Raw genomic sequence first — 24,195 nt, 5'->3', positions numbered from 1 at the left:
ATCAGTGTTGTGTTCCCATAGCAAGTAAACAAAGGGAACTTGGCATGTGAGTTCCTAAGGATGTAGGGATTTCCTTGTGAACTATCACCACCTAAAACTCAAATCACAGTCTGTTTTATCACTTTATATTCACTTTATTTAGTTATGTTATATTTTCACAAGTACTGAAAACGTTGACGTCATTTTAGAGGGTAAGTATAACTAAAAAAACGCAGTTCGATTTTGTTTTTGTGGTACACTGACAATTTCAGTGACCTCCGATGAATACTATGTAGCGATAATCTTGTCTGTCGTTGTCGCTTCAATGACAGTGATGAACACTGTTCGCATTATATCTCATGCCAGTTTAGTATAGCGAGTTTAGTACAGTGCGTCTTGTATAGCGAGTTGGCATTTTAAACATTCCGATCGATAGTTTTCAGCGATGTTATTTTTTTGCTTTCAGCTGACATTACGTCTGGGCAGTCGCCATTTTTATAAGAGACATTTCCGGAGACTATTTTCGGACACACATCGACGACCAAAACACGTCACATAGACGAACGCACAGTAGATACCAAGAAGTAAACTGAAATAAAGGATTCGAGGGATGTCACGAGATTACGATGCTGACAGCTTTTTTGACACTCAGCCTGTGAACCTGACTGGTGCGTACGATCGTGGGGATACTCCACCTCGGAACCACACTCCACCGCGTCACACCCCAGATACCCTCACAGGCGTGAGTCCAGACTCATCGCCATCCCATACTTATACAAAAACTAACTCAGCAAGCATGGCACACAATAAACATAGAGACACCAAAAAACACAGTGACAGTTCTTATTCAAGGACTTATTCGGAGTACAGTGATAGGAGAAGATCCCGCTCTAAATCCTATGAAAGTTACACCGATGATGATTTTGAGGAATCTGATCACTCAGATTATGGTGATAGACGTACTCCACGTAGAGGTACAGGAGATAGACACAGAGGATCAAAAGGACGCAGCTTGCACCGTGCATACAGTGGGTCCAGTACACACAGTACTACTACTAGTGTCTATGGGAAGCCAAGCTACAGACCAAGAAATAAAGGTATGCATTAGAGATTTTATTTGATGGTCATACAGTGCTTTCAGAAAAGCTGTTTCCATATTTATTTTTATAAGTGCTTTATAACAAATTTATAAAAAATTTCATTCAAATTAAATTGAGACAACTGGATTGGATATAATATTTCATGAGTTGTTTCTGGATATTCAAATGATACACACCCCACGTATGCTCAAACAGTTTGAAATTTTAAATATTTACATGTATGTTTATAAATAGTTTATAACATACCCATCTTACAGTGAAAGGCATAAAACTGGGGATGTTATGAACATTTTATAAACATAAATTTTAATAAGTCAAAATGACTAGTAGAATTCAAATTGACCAATCAAGATATGTTATGATGACATCATTGCAAGTTGTAAATAATGTTAATGAGTTAGTTCATGGAACTATAAACCCCAGGAAGAACAACCACTTCGTTTCCTTTGAACTATGATAGTTGCCGCGATGTCGAATGTTTATTTTGACTGTTTATTTCGTCGCATTAAAAGTAAGCCGATTTACGCAAATGAACGTTTATCTCCGACTATCGGTCATTTTCGGAGTCAATCGGGCGACTTCGAGAGATCACGTGATCGAGTTGTTTCGGTTATAGCATAAAAAAACAATAGCGCCAAGACAAAAACACTGATAAATGAGCGACATTCAACGGGGAAAAAAAAAACACATTGCCACTTCTGGCGATCGAAGGGAAACACGGAATATCTCGACAACAAACAGCATACCAAACCCCATGTTTCGCAAACTTTCGCAACCTTATTTTTTCGAGGGTTGAAAAAAACAAGAAGTAATCTAAAAACGACATTGAAAATTATGAAAACTCGCTAAAACTCCGACCCGTTGCATGATTTCCGGTACACTGAAGGTCACCCTGCAGACCGACTTGTTTGCGCATGCGTAGTGAACGAAATATTTTACTGCGCAGATATATACATTTTTTTTCAAGTTTTCCGTTTCCAGCAAAGCGGTTGATATGGGCGTATCGGCGGCAACTAACATGGAGTATGACTAATGTTGTGGAAACAAAAGCGAAAGCACTGTAAGATAAACTAAGACAAAGGTTTTTTTAATCCTCTTAGTTTCGTTGTTCTTCCTGGGGTTTATAGTTCCATGGTTAGTTCAACATCATCTGGACAGCAAGCCTTTCATTTTGAATAAATGGACAATCATATACCGTGTTCACACACGTGCCGAAAAGCCTGTTTGAAGACCAGCTTTATAGTTAAACTGGTGTTGAAACATGTACATGTATGAATAAGATAAGTCAGCACCATGCTGATTTAGTTTAAGACGTCTTAAAATGGCAGGTCTCAATCTGTACCTCGTACTTACAGAAACGGTTTTAGCATGTGTGAACTATAACGCCGCCTTAAAAGCATGTCCTTAATGTCAGCCTCACTCTGGAGTTACATTCATTGCAAGTATTTCAAAGAAACATGGCGACCGATAACAACGCCGGTTCATTTCAGTCTTATGTATGAACACAGGACTAATTAAAACCACTGATAATGATTGTTTATCAAGTTAGTCAAGCCAGCTATGTGGTACACATATGGTATTTTTTGCTACATGTATGTCACTTAATAGCTTGTGTGCAGATTATGGGCATGAAGCTCGCAAGCCAATCGTTATTAAATGTTTGTGTTTGAATAAAAGCTGATGATCGATATTTACAAATTTTTAAACTGAGGGTGTTTTCTGCCTTTCAATATACCTGATTCCATTGTGTCTTGGCTATGTACATTTGTACTTTCACAGAAGTATACTGTTTAAATAGCTGTGGTCATCAGGCAGTGCATGGCTGAATTTTGTGCAACTAATAAGTATTTTACATATGTATTATTTCCTTTATAAAACAATGAATTTAAAACAAAAACAACATTTTGTTCACACACTTGCATGAACTTCTTAAAACGTAAAAATTCCTAGTGGCAAAAATAAAATGGTTTACAGTACGTTTCTAACAAGTGAAAATTTCCCCTTTCGCGATAGTCAATACACTATTGTAAATTCCTTGCTAGTTATTGTAAATTGATATATGCATGTCCAACAGTATGAACATGAAAAGATATAGGTTAAATTTCTTTCATTTAAATGAAAGAACATTCCTCATTATTCCTGAATTGGTAGATGATTGTAACCAGTGGAGCTGCAGTACATGTAATACACACATGTATACCGGTGTATGTATGCTAACACCTGTGGGTCTCCTTTCATCCATGCATGTGGTTACATGTGTATATGCAAATAAAGTGCTTGAACTTGGATAGAAATATGACAATACCAAAACCATCCAAATTATTGAACTCTTCTATAAAGAAAACTGTTCATCAAATATGTAACCTTGAGATGATTGTATGCTTAAAATTAATTCAAAACTCAACAATCCATGGTCATTATCAGTAGGTACACACACAAAGAAGTTCTATATCCTAAATAAGACAATTTCTACATGTATGACTTATCGTTACCCAGCGATGAAAAACCTCAACCAATAAACGTGTAATTGGACTGTTGCAAATAATTTGAGTGCCTGCGAGAGCTGCCTCCTAGCTGGAGTCAACTATGGAGTATGTGCATCGTTCATGCTTCTGTCGTCAAGTGTGAAATGTACCAACACTGAATCGCTACCTGCAAACAATATTGACACTGCTTTTGCAACTGATTGGTCAAAATCTGATATCAGCATGGCTTGTTCCTCGGTTACTTTATCTAAGAGACTAAGAATTCCCTAAATCAATAGGCGCTAAAGTTGTCAAGGAGTTTTCTTTTTAACCTCCAACGCTATACTTCTATGGTCAGCTTGTATTTTCAAATTTAAAGAATTACCCAAAAAACTATAATCAGATATTCAGTCTTGTTGTAAATAATATCTGAAAATGCCTGAAAATATATTAAATATACAGGTCTGTTCCAAAAAAAAAAGAAATGTTGAAAATCTGAACTTTAAACATCATGTAGTGCATAGCTTTTGACTGACAGTCATTTTTGTGGATACACTGTTCTGTTTTTTGTGTACCTTCACACCAAAGTACCTTGCTTCGATGTAAAAGAAAAGCAGATGAGAACATGTTACAATGGCATAAAGATGTTATAGGCAGCACTTGCCAACCATTCAAGAAGGGTGAATTCATAAACTAAATTTGAGTACCACATTAAAAACTGTCTCTCTATGGGTCAGTGCCATTGTGTGTATTATCCATCGCCCTCCATATTTACACCTCTTGTAAGAATTGCTGGTTTGAATGAAAGATTATAGGATCCTTATCTTTTTAATTACCGAGGGCAACTTACGTCGGCATAACTCTTTCTAGTGAGACTCGGTAAGGGTTAAAAAATCTGCAATCTGTAAGTTTGAAATTTGCTAAGAAAAACACTATATCACAATGGCTAAGGCTGAGAAAAAAATCTCTGTATCTCTGTTTCACGTTTCCGCATGCATCATTTTGAACTATGCGCCTCAAACTTTTTTTTATTCGTCTAAAGCATTCTAAAATGCGCTTGTACTAGCACTTGTCTCAAATTTCCCCCATTTTAGCTCAGTATTCGAAAAAAAAAAAAAAAAATTCACCATTTTAAAATTTCCATGAAACGAGAAACAGAATTTTTTTTTCCTGGCCTAAAACAGTTTTGTTTTTAGCGAATATGCGCTGTCAATACTGTAGTAATTAACCAGACAGTTTCTCGTTCAATCAACAATTTTCATTATATAACATTTTTTATTACAGCCACAAAACGAACGGGTCGGTCACAAAGCCATACTGGAGGTGCAAAAGTGTCACCACGAGAACCAGATGTTGTGGCAAAACGCATGCTTTCTGCTCGTCTCCATACAATAAATAGACTACGAAATGATTATGGGGATCTTGAACAGAAATATGATGAGCTTCTGAGAGAGAACAAACTCTTAAAAACACTTCAGAGACGACAAGACAAAGTAATTAATAAATATGAAGGTCAAGAGAATGAACTTGGTGATATGTTATCGAGACACAACAACGAAGTGGAACACTTGCGCAAAAAATTGCAAAAATATAAACATGATAATTTAGACAAGGACAGGAGATTGCGGGACCAAAACGACGAAGTTTTAAAAACACAAAGTGCTTTAAAACGCATGAAAGCGATTGTTAAGGATAAAAATTTGCTTGAGAGAGACGAACTGAGTCGAAAGCTTGGTGATACTCAGGACGAACTTGAAGAAAAGAAAACACGTGTTCAGGTAAGAGTGAATTTATTTTAATTTTATATTAATAGGACTAAAGCAGCCAAGCTCTGTTAGATGAACTCAAAGACGTTATTTTGGAGTGCCAAGTGTCATTATTCTAATTCCCAACTGTATTCGGAATAATTTCCATACATTTGCATATATGTATATACCGGTACATACATGTATATTTGCTCTATTAGAATCACATCTTCAACATAAACCAGAAATTTCAATTATTGTATGCTAATTCATTAAAATATTTTGGCCTTAGACAAATAAAGCTTCAATATGGGGTTTTACAGGTCGAAGCAAAAGTGTTAAATTGTGATAATCTAATCTGCTCTGCTCTGCTCTGTCAAAATGAAAGTTGTCAGTGAATTAGTGAGCAACTTGCTGCCCCAAAATATTTGAGACTTGCTAAATAATAGAGTAAATAAATATATTATTAGCATCCATAATAAATAATGTGTCTGGTAACTTAAAATTTTAAATATTAAATTGCCCGAAGACTTAAAATTCAAAATACAAGTTGCCTGTTAGATGATGTTTGCGCATACCGTTTTTCAATTTCTCCAACAACTCTGCTAAATTCTGCATGACATGTGATAATGCACCAGTAAGATTTCCCATTCTCACTTGGCATAAGATATACATGTAAATAAAATATCATGTAAAGTACAACTATGAATTACATAAAGTATTTAATAAAGCTATAGTAGGAATTGTATTTCATGTTGCATTTCTATGCATACATGTATGTCATGGTGACACTGTCTGTGCCCGAAACAAGTTGCCCAGTGTCACTCTGTCTGTGCCCAAGACAAGTATAAGGCAAAAAAAAAAAATTATGGGCCATTTTTTCTCCGCAAATTGATGCACATATGCATTTTATTTCAAAATTTAGATTATTTTTATTTTTCATGAAAATTGGATTTTTTGTAATTTCTGACAAAAAATCTAAAAAAATTTGATATTTAACTAACTCATAATGGCCCAAACATGAATACTTTATTTCTAAGACTAGAAGACACCTGGTGAACCAAAAACAAACCCTTTACCTAATATTTTTTTAATGATCAGCCAGGAGAGTAGAGAAATAACAATCATTTGTGTGTATATATATACATACTGTAGCATGTAGCTCAAAGTCACCTGATTAGGCCAAGACATACATTTTTACTTAACATGTTGTTGCTATGGATTATTACACTCTGCATATTATGAATTTTTTATTATAATGAGATGAGATGAAAATGGTCTGGAGTTAATTTTAAGAGTCACTATGAATTGTATTTTTAGTCATTATCAGTAAAGCTAGATTACGCCAATTTTTAATAGAAATGCCCTTTTTTGTCCATTATAAATTATATATGTATAGTGTTATTTATATATATAAAATTTTATTATATTTATATAATAAAATCAATTTTACATGGCTTCAATTATTTCAACATTACATGTAGATTAGGACATTTTGTCCAAAATTGAAACTGGAGTCATGGGACATTTTAATATAATTATTTGTCTTATTTTGGGTGTAAAACTATAAATTTAATAGAAAACTTTCTAGGCTCATTGTCAGAAATGATTCAATAAAATTAGGACATTTTGAAAAAAATATCTGCATCTGAATCACAGTCTAAAAGGATTTACAGTTTGTCAATATGGTCTTAAGCTTTTCAGATAAGAATTGCTTTTTAGCTCCGCTGTTGACTTTGTCGAGCGGAGCTTATCATATGAGTGATTGTCCGTCGTCGTCGTCCGTCGTCGTCGTCCGTGTCAATGTTTTACTTTTTTGACTTCTTCTTGAAAACTACAAGCCTGAATGCTTTGATACTTGGTGTATATGTACCTTGGGTAGACCTCTCTTAGGTTTGTTCATTTCATGTTGATATCTTCAATTCTCTAATTTTGGTGAATATTTTTGTCATTTTTGGTAAAAAGTGATATTTTCGACTTCTTGTTAAAAACCGCAAGTGCAAATGCTTTGATAATACATATATAGGTACTACATGTGGACCTCTCTCAGATTTGTTCATTTTGTAATGATATCTTTAATTCTCTAATTTTGGTGAATATTTTTGTCATTTTTGGTAAAACGTGATATTTTCGACTTCTTGTTAAAAACCGCAAGTCCAATTGCTTTGATACTACATATATAGGTACTACATGTGGACCTCTCTCAGATTTGTTCATTTCGTGATGATATCTTCAATTCTCTAATTTTGGTGAATATTTTTGTCATTTTTGGTAAAAAGTGATATTTTCGACTTCTTGTTAAAAACCGCAAGTCCGATTGCTTTGATATTACATATATAGGTACTACATGTGGACCTCTCTCAGATTTGTTTATTTTGTGATGATATCTTCAATTTTGTAATTTTTGGTAAAAAGTGATATTTTCGACTTCTTGTTAAAAACCAATAGTTCAATTGCTTTGATATTACATATATAGATACTACATGTAGACCTTTCTCAGATTTGTTCATTTTGTGATGATATCTTCAGTTCTCTAATTTTGGTGAATATTTTTGTCATTTTTGGTAAAAAGTGATATTTTCGACTTCTTGTTGAAAACTGTAAGTCCGATTGCTTTGATATTACATATATAGGTACTACATGTGGACCTCTCTCAGATTTGTTCGTTTTGTGATGATATCTTCAATTCTCTAATTAATTTATTTTGGTGAATATTTTTGTAATTTTTTGGTAAAAAGTGATATTTTCGACTTCTTGTTAAAAACTGTAAGTCTGATTGCTTTGATACTATTCATATTGTTCATTTTCTAATCATGTCTTCAGTTCTTTAATTGAAATGTGCATTGCTAACAGCGGAGCTATCTCAGCCGATAGGCTGCTTGTTTATAGTTTATTTTCAATTTTTGATGCACACATCAGAATAAATTGAAAAAAATACTGCCAGTAAAATTTGTAATATTTTCTTTTTTTATATATTAACAGAGCCTTTTAGATATTCTCATGAATAATGCATATATCAAAGATTGGTGCATTTGCATATATTTTTCCTGGTCTGATTTAATAAACATTGTATACTTATTTATAAGTAAAATCATTCCTGTATTTGTATTATAGTCAAGCACCTTATCTATAGGAATAATGCCAGCAGAGATAGAAGAATAAAGGAAACAAAACACAATATCGTCAATAGCAACCAATCATGCAAATGGAAAGATAATTGCATAAAATATATAAAGAAACTGTCTTTTTTCAGCAAACATTGAAACAGTTTCCGCCATTATTGTAGCTGTAGATCACTCAAAGTTGTGAATATGGAGTTCATTTTTTTAGTATTACTGTAAAATACTTTATATTTGTTTGGAATTAATTTTCGCTATTTTCACTGAAGAAGTGATTCAGTGAAAATAAAATTCAGCGAATATACCCTTTTTTCTATATCTTACATTCAACATGTCAAAAATTAATGAAAATAAATTCCATACACAAAAATACCTGAAAAGTCTTTTCAGCGAAAATTAATTCCAAAATAAAGTATTTTACAGTATATCAATTGTCTGCTGTCAAGGTTACGCATTCACTGTCGATAATATTACAGATGTTACCGAAGTGATAAGTTTTTGGTCATTTTTTATTTGGGTTGCCATGTTAATTTATTACTTTTGTGTAGCTAATCTTATTGGCTCCTACTGAGTTTGTTTAAATACTCTCAAACCCATTGATGTGTGCCAACCAGCAGTATGTCTTGTGTTCCATTGTAATGTACATTAATCAAAGTGCATACAATATCACCATGGTTACAAGGGTTATTTTTGTTGCAGTGTGATAATATTATTTGTACTTACTAATAAAAATAAAAAATTTGAATTTGATTTGTAATTCCATTAATTTAATAGTTGGTATTACTGGAGTTAAGAAAACATTTCATCAAAAATCTGGGCGTTTTATATGGGCCTTTGTTGAAATACGCTGATCATTTGAGTGGAAACTATTGCTTCCTATTTATTTTCCTTAAGTGGGGTGATTGATTCGTACTACTTGTACTACCAATTAATTCTTGTGCTTTTTATATAGTAACTTCTATTTTTTATAATAAATATTTTTTTTTAATATATCTTTTCTTAGCGTATAGTATTTACAGCGTCTACCTTAAAATGTTAAATTTCTTGTTTAATTACAATCTTTCTTCAGGAATTAGAGAAATACATAGAAAATTTGAAGAAAAATCATCGAGTGGAAATAAATGAGATCAAAGCAAAACAACGTGAAAGCGAACACCAGTTAGAGGAACTACAGCATGAGCATGCTAAACTGAAAATTACATTAAAGGTAGGAAATCCCAACAGAACTAATGGGATAATTTAATATTCCATTGGAATGTAATTGTTTCTTATTAAATGGTTTGTGATTGCTCGATGCGTGCAGTCATGCGCACAACATCTGACTGCACATGCTCAGTGGGCAAATATGTGATGTATGTCAGCTGTGTGCTTGTCATGGTGATGTTATTGTAATTTATGCAATCATGAACTGCAGGGATTACGGTCCTTTTTTAGATCTGATGTCATATACTGTAAAACATGTCCTTTTAGCTAATTTATCTAATCTGTAATTTAGCTGATTCAAGGTATACCGGTAGATAGTTTTTAAAGGAAGTATATTTTCATAATGATTTTGCTAAATTCAAATTCTTTTCAATTCAGGCATTGAGTCAAATTTTAAAATGGCATGCAGTTATTTTAGTGTTTTACTGTACATGTATCTGTTTTATGTGAACTTGAACTAAAATGGCGTCCGTGCTTGTGCAATTTGTATGTACAGTATACAGTGTGGGGATTGAAAAAAAGACATCTGCTAAACAATGTCAGAATTGTTGAAAATTATAGAGAGGTAGTAATCTTTTTTTAGTTAGATGCTATGTATTCTCTGTGATTTAAGTTTTAGTTAAAGGCCCAATTCACTTGCCCGGGGCAAGTGTGAATTGGAGGTATGGCTATGCTAATGAGTGTTGTTAATCACTTGCGTAGCCTATGATGCATCCTGTTTCAGTGGGCCAGCATCACGTGACTTTGACTGACAGTAGTTAATTATTCAAGATTAGTAGCGCGTCCCTTTCCCCGGTTTGTGTTTTTTACTTTTATCCGCCAAAATCTCAGCTTGTACACTATTTATTGTCATAAATACTATGCACAGTCACTGCTGTGATATTCATAATCACATACATCCACTTTACCACGACATAATCAACCTGTAAGTTCGAGAAAACGCGTTTTTACCGGAGCTTGGCTGGAGCTGTTTACTACAGCGTGACAAGCAAGGAAATAGTCCCTATTGTTTAGGGGCGTATTTATAGTATACCTGGGCCTTTAAGGTAGAAGCCTACTCATGAATCCAAATACCCAGAATTTATTCATTCTTCAAAAAATTGTACTTCTAGGCAATATAAGGATATTGACTTGGGGGTCACCAGCTTAATATTTGAGACAATTATTGTTTTATTTTTAATGGATAGTGGCCATTTTGACAGTATTATAATGCTTTTACCATATGTTCCTATAGCACAGATATTGTACCATATCTCAATTTTTAGCCTGTTCTAAATTATCTCAACAATCTGGGTTTTAAAAAATACAAAAAAAAATAAAGTTTTTCTTTAACATTGTGGTCTATGGAATTGCTTAAAAGAAATAGAAATTTTTCAAAAATATTACGAGCTGTTTCTCAAAATACGTCACTGTAACACACAAAAGAATGCTATTTTATGGTGTCATGGGACAATAGCTCCATAAGTTTACATAATATACCAATGAACACTGGTCACTGGTAGCATAGTGGTTGTTGCATCAGACTCATGATCAGTAGACCGAAGTTTAAATTCTACCTGAGGCAGAACATTAAAGGGTCGACCCCTACCCTAGGTGAGTGTGCCACAGACTCAATGGGAAGGTCAATTCCACTGGCCGAGATTCATTAACTAACGAATACGTCTTTGGTGCTTGTATTCGACCATGTAAGGTACTAACGGAAGGAGCCACGACGTTATTGTTTTAGCTTTGCCCCCTGATCGTTTGTCAATGTTTGTTCACAAACATTGGTTCTCGTTAGCTCCTAACACCTTCGTACAATGGGTTATGCTAGTCTCGAGGACTCGGTAATATTCGGAGCCTGTTTGGAAGCGATAGACGAACCTCGCATGTACAATACTGAAAATGTCGTCTAGTTTGAATGCTCTTGTTTCCGGAGATCTTGGCGAACTTTAATGAAAAATTGGCAGATATAACATCGATTGAAGAAGAACTGATGAACTATCATGAATCTTTTTGTATTTGTAATGGTGATGAGACGTAATCAATGATTACCTGTGACAATAACAACTGCATTATTCAATGGTACCATTGTCATTGCGTGGGTTTGACGCCCGAAACTGTTTGAAATTTTCGACCACCGGGCATCGGCGAACACCATAAAGATATTATCAAAAGAAGGGCATGCCTTGACACTTTTACTGTGATAATATTTTTTAGAAGTCCTTAGGAAATTTTGTTGTAGCCACTCGAAATATTGTTCTTGTTACAGTTGCTAATAACTAAAACATGTGAAATCTGTGAAGTCAAACGTTCATCTGTTAAATTTCCGGTTGTGAAATACGTATTTTGACCCTTCACACCTAAACAAACCAAGTGCGCATGTGTGATGACCGTAGTTTTATAATGCGCATATATTTTATGGTCACATTTAAAAATCGACGGGGTTGTATCATATTCCGCTAACTCGTTACTTGTGTAAACAATCGCAAACTATCATCGACATCAAAGATGAGCTAGACAATGTCCTCATCAGGATTAACTTGGGTTGAAACAAAAGAAAATAAGCCTGTTAAGAAGCTTAAGTGGCCACTTGAGAGGTGTCGTGGCTCCTTCCGTTAGTACCTTCCATGGTTCGACCGAGCCTGGTTGACGCCAGGATAGCGCAATAAATTGCCATTTAATAGGAAGATGGCTGCACAGCCCTATCATGAATATGACTTCTGTGGCAAAAATGCACTATGTGTCAGCACTAGCACTTGCAATTTGCATATACAAAAAAAAAAAGTCATGAGAGACAACGTCTGGAACTGTCTCCAGGCACACAAAAAAAATAAATAAAAAAATATACCAATAAACATTGTTGTGCGATTTATGACCACCTTTCTAAAAAATTATGAGTATCGTAGGCTTCCACCTTTAATAATAGAACTAACATTTCATTCTTACACACGTGAACTCTGCCGTTGCTGCCACATAGATGATATGTGCTTAAAGTATTGATGGAAATGTGCTATGCTTTACAGTAATGTTAAGTGCCCATAGTTTCAATCACTATTACTAGAAGATTATTGTTATTACTGGTTTCTCACATCTGTCCTTTTTGTTTGTTTAGGAGAAAGAAAAAGAATTGGACATTAAAAACATTTATAGCAATCGTGTTATCCGTGCATCGACGAAGCTCAGTAATAGTCTTAGCACCACCCCTATGCCGACTCCACGCAAAGTGCGAACGGCAAACAAAGCGGTGCAAGCCGTAGACATTTCTGAATTCAACAAACCACCCACCAAAACAAAGGAGGAAGTGTCTCCACGTGACGTGCTTCCACAAGAGGATAGCTTTGAAAAACAATTACAACGCCAGAGGGATTTAGAAAGACAACAAGAAGAGGATAGACGACGGTTAGAGGAGGATGAGAAGAAACGAAAAGAACAAGAGGAGGCAGCTAGGATTTTAAGAGAGTTGGATTTTGGAGGGTTACACAGAGAAACCAGTGCGGATAGGAAGAGACGAGAAGAAGAAGAAGAGTTGGTACGTCAGCTTATTTAAACATTCATCATGTTTATGTTCATTTCTCAATTACAGGATTTTTCAGGATAATAATAATAATAATCTTTATTGCATAATCGTATCTTTATTTGGATATTGACTCAGAAAAAGAAAATTACAATAAAGATGAGAAACGGAGGAAGTAACAAAATGGAAGCACTCAAATATGTGGAAATTATTACTTTCTGTCTTACATTGTAACTCTATCTATCATGACAAAAATGGCCTTCTTATGATGTATGTTATTAAAATTATCATTTCAAGTCTTTTTATAAGTTTAATTTTTTCTCCTTCCTTGCATATTTCTATGCTATGCACTAAACCATCACCCTTTATGTATATCGTCATATTTTGCAGCAACAGTGCACACAAATATTCAGCATGTATAGTTGTCGCAACGCTTATTTTTCAATTTGCTTATAGAAAGCACTGATAATGGCAGTACACAAAATACTTTCATGACAATAAGCCACAATCTCCGGTGTTTCCTGTCACATGTGTACAAAGCTTATACGTATTGCAATATACATAGTATGTCTGCCACTCAAATCTCTGTTGATTACCCCAGTGACTAGTATACAGCCATGTTTTGCTTTTCCAGGCAAAATCAAGAATGCGAGAAAGTAGTCAGTTCACGTCCGGGGACACTTTTGTGTCACAATTGGTAATGTTTTGTTGCATGATATGTGTGCATGCATGCATGCATATTATTTGGTGTTTGTAGTTATGGTATTTTGCACGGCTGCTTTGTTTTGTTTTGCTTTTTTTTGCACGTATGTTAATTTTGAGTACTGTGAAAATTGTATTAGAAACTGCAGCTACAGTACTATTAAAATCGTACAATGCAACAGAGGGTATGCAGCTTCTATTAGAGCATCTGCATATATGAGAAATGATGAAAATGTTGTTTCTCAATTATTCAAAATACAGATTCTAATACAGATTTTTCGGTGGATGTTTTTTTTTTTTTTATTTGTAGCTATTTAGTGTTTGATATTTTTTGTTTTTTGAGTGTCTTGTAAAATAAAAAATTAAATACCATTCATGAATTATTATCTAATCTTCGTAAATTATTTGTAGGCCAGGGAGAGAGAAAGACGGCGAAAGCAAGATGCAGAGGCAAAGAAAGCAAAAGAAGAACAAGAAAGGCGGGAGATTGAGGAGAGAGAGAGACGAGAACGAGAGGAAAGAGAGCGACGAGAACGAGAACAGAAGGAGAAGGAAGAAGCAGGTGAGTTTTAAAATATATTTTATGATACATTTTAGTTTGATTATGCAAATTTGTTTAATTGTTTAAAGTGTCACACTTTTATTTCTGAAAAGAACAGTATCAGTTGCTGGTCAAAAGATAAACTATGATATCAATGAAGTTGAAATTCAAATTTATTTAGTTTCACAAATATTTAAGATTTATTTTGTGAATGTAGTATAAAGTTGTTTTGCTTGTTAGACTGCGTGTTTTGTAAAGTTCAAATTTGTTGGCGAAATCCAAAAATGCTAAAATTAACCAGCAAAGAAGTCACAAACTGAAATTACTGCCAGTGTTTTCATTGACTCATGACAAGATTACTTCCTTGCAGGTATACTTATAGATTGCATTGAATTGTTCACCCCCTAGTCAATAGCTGTTCACCCCTGTAACCCATTTTGTGACATGATCCAATATTTGTGGATCAGGCCACTTCATTGTGAATACAGGGGTGAGCAGAGTTAAATTATTATCATGAATTGTAATTCTTAATTTTCATTATATAGACAGTTTAAAATACTATATATTCTCTATTAAATCAACTATAAAAATTAGACAATTTTTCTGAATCTGTTTTCAACTACATTTTGTGCAAAATAATAAAGATAATCTAGGCAGATCAATATTGTTATCAGTAATGTAATGTATATTATTAAATATGCACTCTGATATCATTCATAAAGCCATATTGGAATCTTGGGACTACCAGGTATGATGTGAAATATTTACTGGTCTAATTATTGTAAATTGCAGGAAACCTGTACTAAACATCAAATCATAATCCTTAGCAAGTTAGTGATCATTTGGGCTTCCTATTTAATTGGGTGGTCGATTGTAATTTGCTAATACTTTGAAATAGCATTCCAATATGAACTACCAAAGATATGCTTACTGTAAGTAAAGGAATCATCAATTATTTCTCACAAATAGCACAATTTCAGAGCATCAAATATTTCACATAATAGTCGCAAGACCCCAATATGAATGATCTCAGAATACAATTTTAAAAAAATCATGTTTTTTCAGCCTGTGCACCACCCTTTAATCGTCTCAAAGAAAGCAAGTTGATGGTCCTCCTTCTCATCCCAGAGAAAGGGATTTCTTTTGCTTTGTTAGCAGGAAGGGATTTGTTCAGGATGGAATAGTCATGATTCTAAATAGCTCAAGTTGTAATGCATGGAATCTATGAAAAAAAAAATCTAAAAAATAATCAAATTTTTTTTTCAATATTAAAATGTTAAAAATAATAAAAAAAAAAGAAGTCACCAGGAAGTTGTGAAAATATCTGTGTTTGTTTTGAAAAATTTTAGAAATTGAATTAAGAAGATAATCCAAAAATAAAAACAAGGTGCAACATGGATACCCACAATGCATCGTAATGTGGGTTTCACAACAACTCCTGGTGTAAAATTAGAATATTATAAAGTGAAATGTCATTTTTTTCAAAACAGTTTTTTTTCTTGTCAACTTAAAAGTTATTGTAGTTGTAAAAATGTAATTGCAGACATATATTGATAATTAATTTTTTATGTTCATATAAATGCTTGCTGTCTATATCGTAATGCTTGTTTAATGCTTTTAATTTTGCTTTTTTTGTCATTTGTTTTTGCTTGTTATAAATTGCTAAAATATCATGTATGCAACTCTGTGCTTTAATACATTATGAGTATGTACTCATCTCACCCAATACTGTACATAGATGATTTCAAAAAGCATAATGTAAAATCTCTTTCATTTTGGGACAAATTTCAATAAATTTGGAAGTAGTTTACATGTATAGTGTCAATCACTTGCACAGTGTTTGTTTATGTGTGTCCTTGTTATGTTACAGTGTTTAATTAATTATTCATTACAAGCTGGACTTCTCTTGAGTAAAATCACATGCTACCTCTCTCTTCAAATTACAATAATTTCTCGCAACTATGATTTCACAGTTACCGGGGGTGGGCTCAGGATAATAGAAAAAAGAATAAATTTTTGGTCAATTTGTTTTTCTAAATCTAAAGTCATGGGTTATTATCTGTACTCTAAACTTTGCCATAAATTTCTGATTTAATTTTGACTTTTCATGTGATGTTTTTAACCCATGTGGCCATAAGACTACTACTGTAAAATATGTATTTGAAGCTGCAGCTTCTATTAAAATGGTACAATGCAACAGAGGGGATGAGGTTTCTATTAGAGCATCTACACATGTGAGAAATGGTGAATTTTTGGTTCTTAATTGTTCAAAAATAATGTGTGCGACTTCTATTAGGGATGCGGCTACTAATACAGATTTTACGGTATATTTTGTGTTCCTGACTGCACCCTGGACACAAACTTGAACGAGAAATTGACAATGCTATTCAGAACTACTATAATATTTACTCTTGATTTACATTGTTTTGAAACATGATTTGCAAAAAATATATCCCGGAAAAGATACAATGTCCAGCCAGCTTACCGGTAACTTGTGTACAGAAAAAAAAAAAACTAGAAAGAGAAACAGACGATGATTGTTCACATGTCCATTACATGTATGTCTTTGTAATGTACATATATGTAAAAGTACAGTGTTGGGTGTACAGCAGTAACTATAACATAAAATACATGTAATCCTTTGCTTGTATAAAATAAGCTGCATGCTTTCCCTTTTTATTGTCTTTGTTTCTGCCATTGTAACCTGTATTGTTTTCTTTCATGCATGGTTTTATTAGGATATAAACCGTCCCTTTTTAGCAGTAGTAGCGCCACCCCTCAAACACAGAAACCCAAGATTGCCAAAGACTCGGATGCGTTTCCTTTCTTTGGTTCCAAACCCTCCAAGAAACCACCAGTTACTGATTACAACGACCGAGACAGTACTGACTTTTATGGTACTTCACAATCTGATGCAACAACAGGGAAAAAAACTGACTTTCGTGGTTCTTCATATTCTGATGCAGGAAAAAATTCAGATAACGACTTTTATGACAGTTCCGATAAATTCTCTGCTGGCAACAGGTTTGCCAGAGACTCTCCAGAACAACAACCATCCTCCGGGATATTTCTCACCGAGGGTAAATTTTGTGTTATTTTTCTGCATGACGTCTATCTGCACGACTATATACTGTTAATCAATGTGTTGTATTTACATAGGGGTTATTTGTGCTTTGCAGTGTTTTGTAAATAAGGTTTATCTATTGCGTTATTGGTGATTATGTCATTTTTATATCATGCTTCATTTTTCATTCTTCCATCATTTCATTAACAAAATCTATCCATATATGGTAATTTCTCTATTCTCCTGCGCTTATAAGTAAATTACAGATGAAGTATTTCAATGGTCAAAATATATTAATGATTTCATTGTACAGCAAATGTGATTTCTGAATTTCTGCATGCGCTTCTTGTTGAGATGCACTACTAATAGAGCAAATACAGTATAGAAATAAATTAAAATAGTTTATGCGGTTACCTAAAAAAGGATATTGTATTTTCTTATTCAGAAAAATATTGTTTTTTTTTTATATTTATTTTCTTTGATTTCTAATGAATTTATACATGCAATAAGAAGTGAATGGGCGCTTTAAGATCTTAGAGAGAGCTATGAGAACTTATTGTAACCATGGTATTTAGAACAGAGGGCAAAAACAAGTCTCATGGCCTTCTGGTTGTCAAGGAGATCTCGGCGGCCATTTGCATTTAATGTCTGCTTGAGGGAAGAAATAAATTTTCCCTATATTTGTTTCACATGCAATAGTAGCAGTATTAAATTTTGAATGATATTATGTAATTCAGAGCATTTTTATAAAAATGAATTACGATAGTCATTTAAAAAAAAGAGATTTCACCAAAACTTTCAGTGTTCTAAAAAAAATACTATGCTTGACCTAGTATGGTTGCAATATGAGATTACAGCAACTTTCTAACTTGTACTATCAAAAAAAGAAACATCTACTTTATATTTTGACGATGAGTGAATTTTCACGCCTTGTGAATTAAACCTTACCCAAGGTTACAACTCCGAATTTGTAGCAATTTTGATAACTATACTATATTTTCTGATAAATTTGTCAGTTTTAATAAATAATAATTGAATGCAAATGTAAAATTTGAAGAAAGGTTTTTCTGTGTGTGTGTGTACATACATACATAACACATGCATGTCAATTTGTACATATGTACACATCATGTTAACCCTAACTCAATCTACATGTGTTCATGATGCGTTCAAGGGAATATCAGTTCAACACATATACTAATGTTATTAACTTAATTGTAATGATGGTTGTCCAAAACCTCAGAATCTTGGAAATCAGTTAGAATGTTGATGCCAATGATTTTACATTACTACGGTAGTACTTATTATGAAAACTGTTCCTGGTGGTTAGATTCTTTGATTTAGGGTATATGGACAACCATAAAATGATCACAGTTCGTCGTTCTACTTATGTAATTTATATAACTCTACTAACTTTCATTGATTTGTGCATGTTGTTATTAACAAAAAAAATATAATATTTATGAAAATTACTCTCATGAGTCACTTTCCAGGTGTACCCTCCCCTCCCCTCCCCTTCCCTCTCAGAGGAACCATCAATATTAAAGTGCTCATTAAACCCTGCTGTGTTAACCTTTGACCTATGCATGTTTGTTTTACCTTTCTCTTTAAATGGGTTGTTCCATTAACATGTAGGGGTGACTTTTGGGGAAATACTGAATTGTTATGAGTTAAATTGCTAAAGTGCTAAGTGTTTAGCAATTTAACTACACTTTGGACAGTTGTTTGTACATTAACCAGTTGTATGACCCATATGGCTACATATCCTGTTTTCATGGTGTGGGCTGGTTATGCCCCCCCTCCCCCATGATTCTGGTCAGCACCTATGGCTGTCTGAAAGCAAGTGCAATTTTTTTGTGGGGGGCAGGGGGGTTCTGGCAAAATATGATATAAAAGAAACAATGACATAAAAAAAGGTGTGTCACCTCATTCTTTTTTTTAACACTTCATGACCAGAAGCATCTCTTTTTTTTTAAGCCATATAGAAGTGATAACTTCCTGTTTGTCACACAGACGTGAATTCAATTTGTTTTACTCAGAAACCAACACAAAGTTCCAGGATGTGTACCCTTCATGTGTCATGACAGTGACTTTTTTTATTCTTCCGAGGACAGAATCTGGACTCAATTGGACAATAGATAACACTACTAATAACAGTGATATCGAAAGTGTTCACTATAAAATCGAATCACTTTGATGCTGCTTATGTATATTTCCTGGTCTATGGGTTTTCTGGTGACTGTGGGTGATATATTGTTGTGAGGTCTGGATGCGCAATGCTATGCTTGCAAATATCTAACTATAGGCTTGTATGTTTCACTTTTATAGAGAGGAGAGAACAGGAAAGGCTGGAGGAACAGGAGAGAGAGCGGATAGACCAGGAGGAACGAGAGAAACAAGCAAAGATTGATGAAGATCGTCGAAAGAAAGATTTGCTTTTAGCGAGATTACGTGACATTGATGCCGGGAAGAATCCTCCTCCGGATTCACCAGAAGAGTCTCGTAAAAATTACAACTTCAGTGACCCAATTGTAAATTTACATAATGGTTTACCATCACACCCCCCAGACGAGGCTAAAAATTCTGCCAAAAAGAAGAAAAAGAAAAGCTTGGAAGGAAATGATGGATTTGCAGTAGGAGGATACGCCCCCTCATTTGGAAGACGTGTTCATGCAAAACCGCAGAAAAAATCAGATTGGTTGTTTGACGAAGACAATTCTGAAAAGAAAAGCCCAACTCCTGAGAAAAAATCAAACTTAATGTCTGATTTATTTGGTAACACACCAGACGACAAACCACGAGCCTCTCTTGGTGATGATATTTTCACAACTTCTACAAAAGCAAAACCTGTAGCTGATAAAAATGCTTATCCCTGGGAGAAGGGAGTTGATGTAGCAACAGCAAGAGGTGGTCGCCGAGCAACCAACAATCTGTTCAGTGATGATGATGATGAGAATGATAAATTGTTGCCGCGCCGACCACGTCACAACAATAACACAATGTATGATGCAAAACCAGCAGTGAACGCAATTGACGACTTTGATGACGATATTGAAGAAGTCATCTTGTAAACAAATCCTTCCATTGAACAATCTAGAACATGTGTATATAAAAGTAATTTTAACTAATGATGAAAAACTTATGCTTTTTGTATCATTCTAATTTATAAATATTGAAAAATTCATGACATGAAAGATCATCATTTCATTGTGCTTACTACATTTTTTTCACAATGCCATGCTGCTTTAATAAATACTTGCTTTCAGGCAAAAGATGTTTGTTCGTCAACCATCAGCATTTTGACACTTTCTTAAATTGTTATCAAATACTCATTTATAATTCTTTACAATTTACAAGACAGAAGGGAGATAATTTGGAAGTATTTATATTTATTATTGTACGTATTTATCACAGATAATCAAAGAATTATCCCGGTATATCATCACAGTCAATTAAAATTTTTTGATTCTCCCACAGACACAAACTATCAACTATTTTTAGTCTCTGTTAGCTTGGCTACCATATATTGCATCTCCTAAGCAAAGTGGGTTGGTACACTTTTTTAGTATGCCGGCTTTAGTTTTGTTTCTGTATTTCAGGCATCCAAAACTTTTTGGAATATTTACGCCTTTTTTTTGAAAAATATGAGAAACAAATTAACTATTCAGACACACAGAACAAAATATAATTTGGTATCCATGCATATTTTTCATGTCAACAGCCATTAAAATATAAAACTAGGAAATCATGAATGAATGGTTATATGATCACTCAGAACCCCCCCCCCCCCCCCCCTTCTGTTGCAAAATCAACACCAACATGTGTACAGCACAGTAACAAACTAACTTCAAACTTATTGAAACAATATATTTGTATGTTATTTTTAGTTTTCAACTGTAAGTTAGAGTCATATGCAAAGTGCAATGATGACACAGGGCTTTTGAAGACATCAATTTCAAGACAAAATCGTCTTTGACTAATAGTAATTGCGATATCTAATTATTTTGAGTCAAATGGCAGTAGAATTTGTGATATCCAATTTGATTACATAATCCTCATTTACATACATTAATCTCATTGGGGGAGTAATTTTGTAAATTATTGTATTTTTTATCTATTTAGAAGTACCTACACTAAAATAATGTTTATTTTCTGGTATTGAAGATGTAACACTTTTTCATCAAAAATTATTGATACACTGCTAACTTTTTGCAAAGTGCCAATGTCATCGCCACCACAGATTGCTAAATTACTGTAAAATACTTTATTTACTTTTAGTTGGAATTAATCTTCGCTGAAATGACTTTTTGTGTGTTTTGTATGGAATTTATTTTCACAGATTATTGACAAGTTCAATGTAGATATAGGAAATAAGGTATATTTACTTGATTTGATTTTCACTCAATCATTTCTTCAGCGAAAAAATAGCGAAAATTAATTCCAAGCAAAAATAAAGTATTTTACAGTATACATCAGAATGACATTATTTAATTAAGTCTGTGTTACACTAGTATGTATTGTAATCTTTATAATGGTATAATCTAAGTTTCTAATTGGCTATCACAAACAAGGTATTAACCAATGTGGCTGAAACTCATTTAACCTTGGCTGAAGCCAAGCTAATACACAAGTATTTGTCTAGTACTACAGTCTCTATCTATGTATTATCTCTTGACCTGAACTGATGTTTGCTGCTTTGCTAATGAATATAAAGATACCTGAATATACAGATATATTTCTGGACATGGTAGTTGAAAGTGTGTATACATTTCAACTATATTTTTAGGCTTTTGTCAAAATTTTAGAAAAAATTGTTTTTTTTTAAAAAAACTAAATTTTTAGGAAAAATCAATTTAAAACATGTTTTATCATAATTTAAAAATGAAACATAATGTGCTTGCAACTGTTTGTAAACAAACACTTTTTCTTATTTTTCTGTTCAGGATTGTGAATTACACAAGGTTTGGTTAGATATGAAATGTGTGATGAGAATGGTCACCATTAAATACAATAACAAATAAGATCAAATCAATTCAATTTCCTAACCGCTTTCATATATTTTACTGCTAGAGTAATTTCAAAATATTCTATTAGGGTATTTCAGGAATTTTTCTAATGCCCTATTGCAATAGATTATTTAAATCAGTTTAAATAAATAAACGATTTGTTGCTATAAACTGGTTGTTGAACTGAACAAGGCCAAGGCCAAGGTACAGTTAGGGACTATACCAAGTTATTTAATTTTTTGTACAGATGAAAGTAAAATTTTTAATTTGAAGATGTAAAAGATCCCAAAGAATGTAGCACTCTATTTGCTATGGCAATGAAATTGTTCAAAGTGCTATTAGTAACATTTTTATTCCAGGGTCAGTGCTGATTGGCTGACTTTATAAGCAGTATTAATATGCATGTTTTTACCCATAATCATATTAATATTTCTTATCATATTTAATACCAAAATAAGACAATTATTACTGTGCTGTGAAATTTTTGATATTTCAGAAAAGCGAAACCACATAAACAAAACTCACAGCTTCAAGGTCTCCTTGAATAATTAGCCCAGCTAATTCTTGAAATTGCAAATCTGGTATTTAAAATTGAACGGTTAAAACTGCACATTGACACAGGATTGGCATCTTTTAGCATTCCCAGTCTTTATTTATAACAAGGGTTATATGTGCACGTACATTGACAGCATTATTATAGTATTTTTACCTGTTTTCACTGTGTTTCCAATACAAATTATGGGGATGGGATGGGAAAAATCTTTTGGTATACATAGTATTTTTTCAGTCTTTGTTGGTAGTAAGAATTGCATGTTATTGGAAATGGGTTTATAAGTATTGATTTTTTTTATATAAAATTTTTTTTTCAGTTATGTTGAATGTGACAAATACAATTTCATTAAATGTTGTAGAAAATGTACATACATGGAGTGATATCTTCCCTATACAATTAGGGAGATACCATAATAAACATAGGGGTGCTCAGGGTGACTATGGGTGTCACTTTTGTATATACACTCAATATGAAATATACAAAACATTGAAAATAAAGAACCACTTTATCACAGTACAAAGTTTTCGATATTTTGTGTGAAATATACTAGCTACCTGTCATGGCTGGAATGGTGTAATTAAGTTGATTATGATTGAGTAGATTACTGAAAATATAAAGGAAGTAATTGTATGATGTACATTGCTCCCACAAGTTACGTTACTCTGGGATCAACCCAAGTTGCATTAAAAGGACCAATCAATTTCATCACACGAATCATTCCTAGTTCGTATTCGTAGGAGAATATTCTTGCAGAATCCTTCAATATGTTGATTCTATTTCTACAGAAAAGCTAAAAAAGCTCTCTTTGCAATATGTCCATAAGGCAATATCTTAAGCATTCAACCTCAGGCGAGGACTATGACATTTAACATGACATCACTCATGAATTGCTGTCGTATAACGTGGGAATGTAAGATGCAATATAAAATATCTAGCCTAACATGTAGGCGTGAGTAGGCCCTCGCCGACTGATCAGAGGCATCAGATCTTGCTGTGTTGGGTTTGGAGCATTGCGGAGGGCGAAACTCACTTGACCTCGTCAGACTATGTTCAACTCCAATCCCTCTTTATTTGTTTAAAACAATGTTTGCGTCATTGTCATGTATACCCATGAGCATCACCTGTCATACATAGACATAATTCCTTCAATTTACATAAATAAAACACCCACATTGTAAATGCGCCTGGTACGCACTCTCACAGTGACGTCACAGACAATGAA

General features: G+C 33.7%; 1 protein-coding gene across 2 annotated transcripts; it reads left to right on the top strand.

Moving 5' to 3' along the window:
* Nucleotides 1-27: 27 nt before the first annotated feature.
* LOC100372739 (uncharacterized) lies at nucleotides 28-23,493 on the top strand. Of its 2 annotated transcripts, XM_006822607.3 has the most exons (8): nucleotides 28-191; nucleotides 446-1,076; nucleotides 4,829-5,322; nucleotides 9,478-9,615; nucleotides 12,706-13,122; nucleotides 13,742-13,804; nucleotides 14,221-14,371; nucleotides 19,743-23,493. In XM_006822607.3, exons 2-8 carry the CDS (start codon nucleotides 590-592, stop codon nucleotides 20,483-20,485), a joined length of 2,493 nt encoding a protein of 830 aa, XP_006822670.1. In that variant the 5' UTR covers nucleotides 28-191; nucleotides 446-589; the 3' UTR covers nucleotides 20,486-23,493. The 2 variants fall into 2 exon arrangements, with proteins under 2 accessions (XP_006822670.1, XP_077869497.1); XM_078013371.2 differs by lacking the exon at nucleotides 13,742-13,804 and having other exon boundaries at nucleotides 36-191.
* The last annotated feature ends 702 nt before the right edge of the window (nucleotides 23,494-24,195 follow it).

This window comes from Saccoglossus kowalevskii, chromosome 11, assembly GCF_978046115.1.
Source record: "Saccoglossus kowalevskii chromosome 11, keSacKowa6.1, whole genome shotgun sequence".
NCBI lineage: Eukaryota > Metazoa > Hemichordata > Enteropneusta > Harrimaniidae > Saccoglossus > Saccoglossus kowalevskii.
This window is presented reverse-complemented; position numbering and strand designations above follow the sequence as displayed.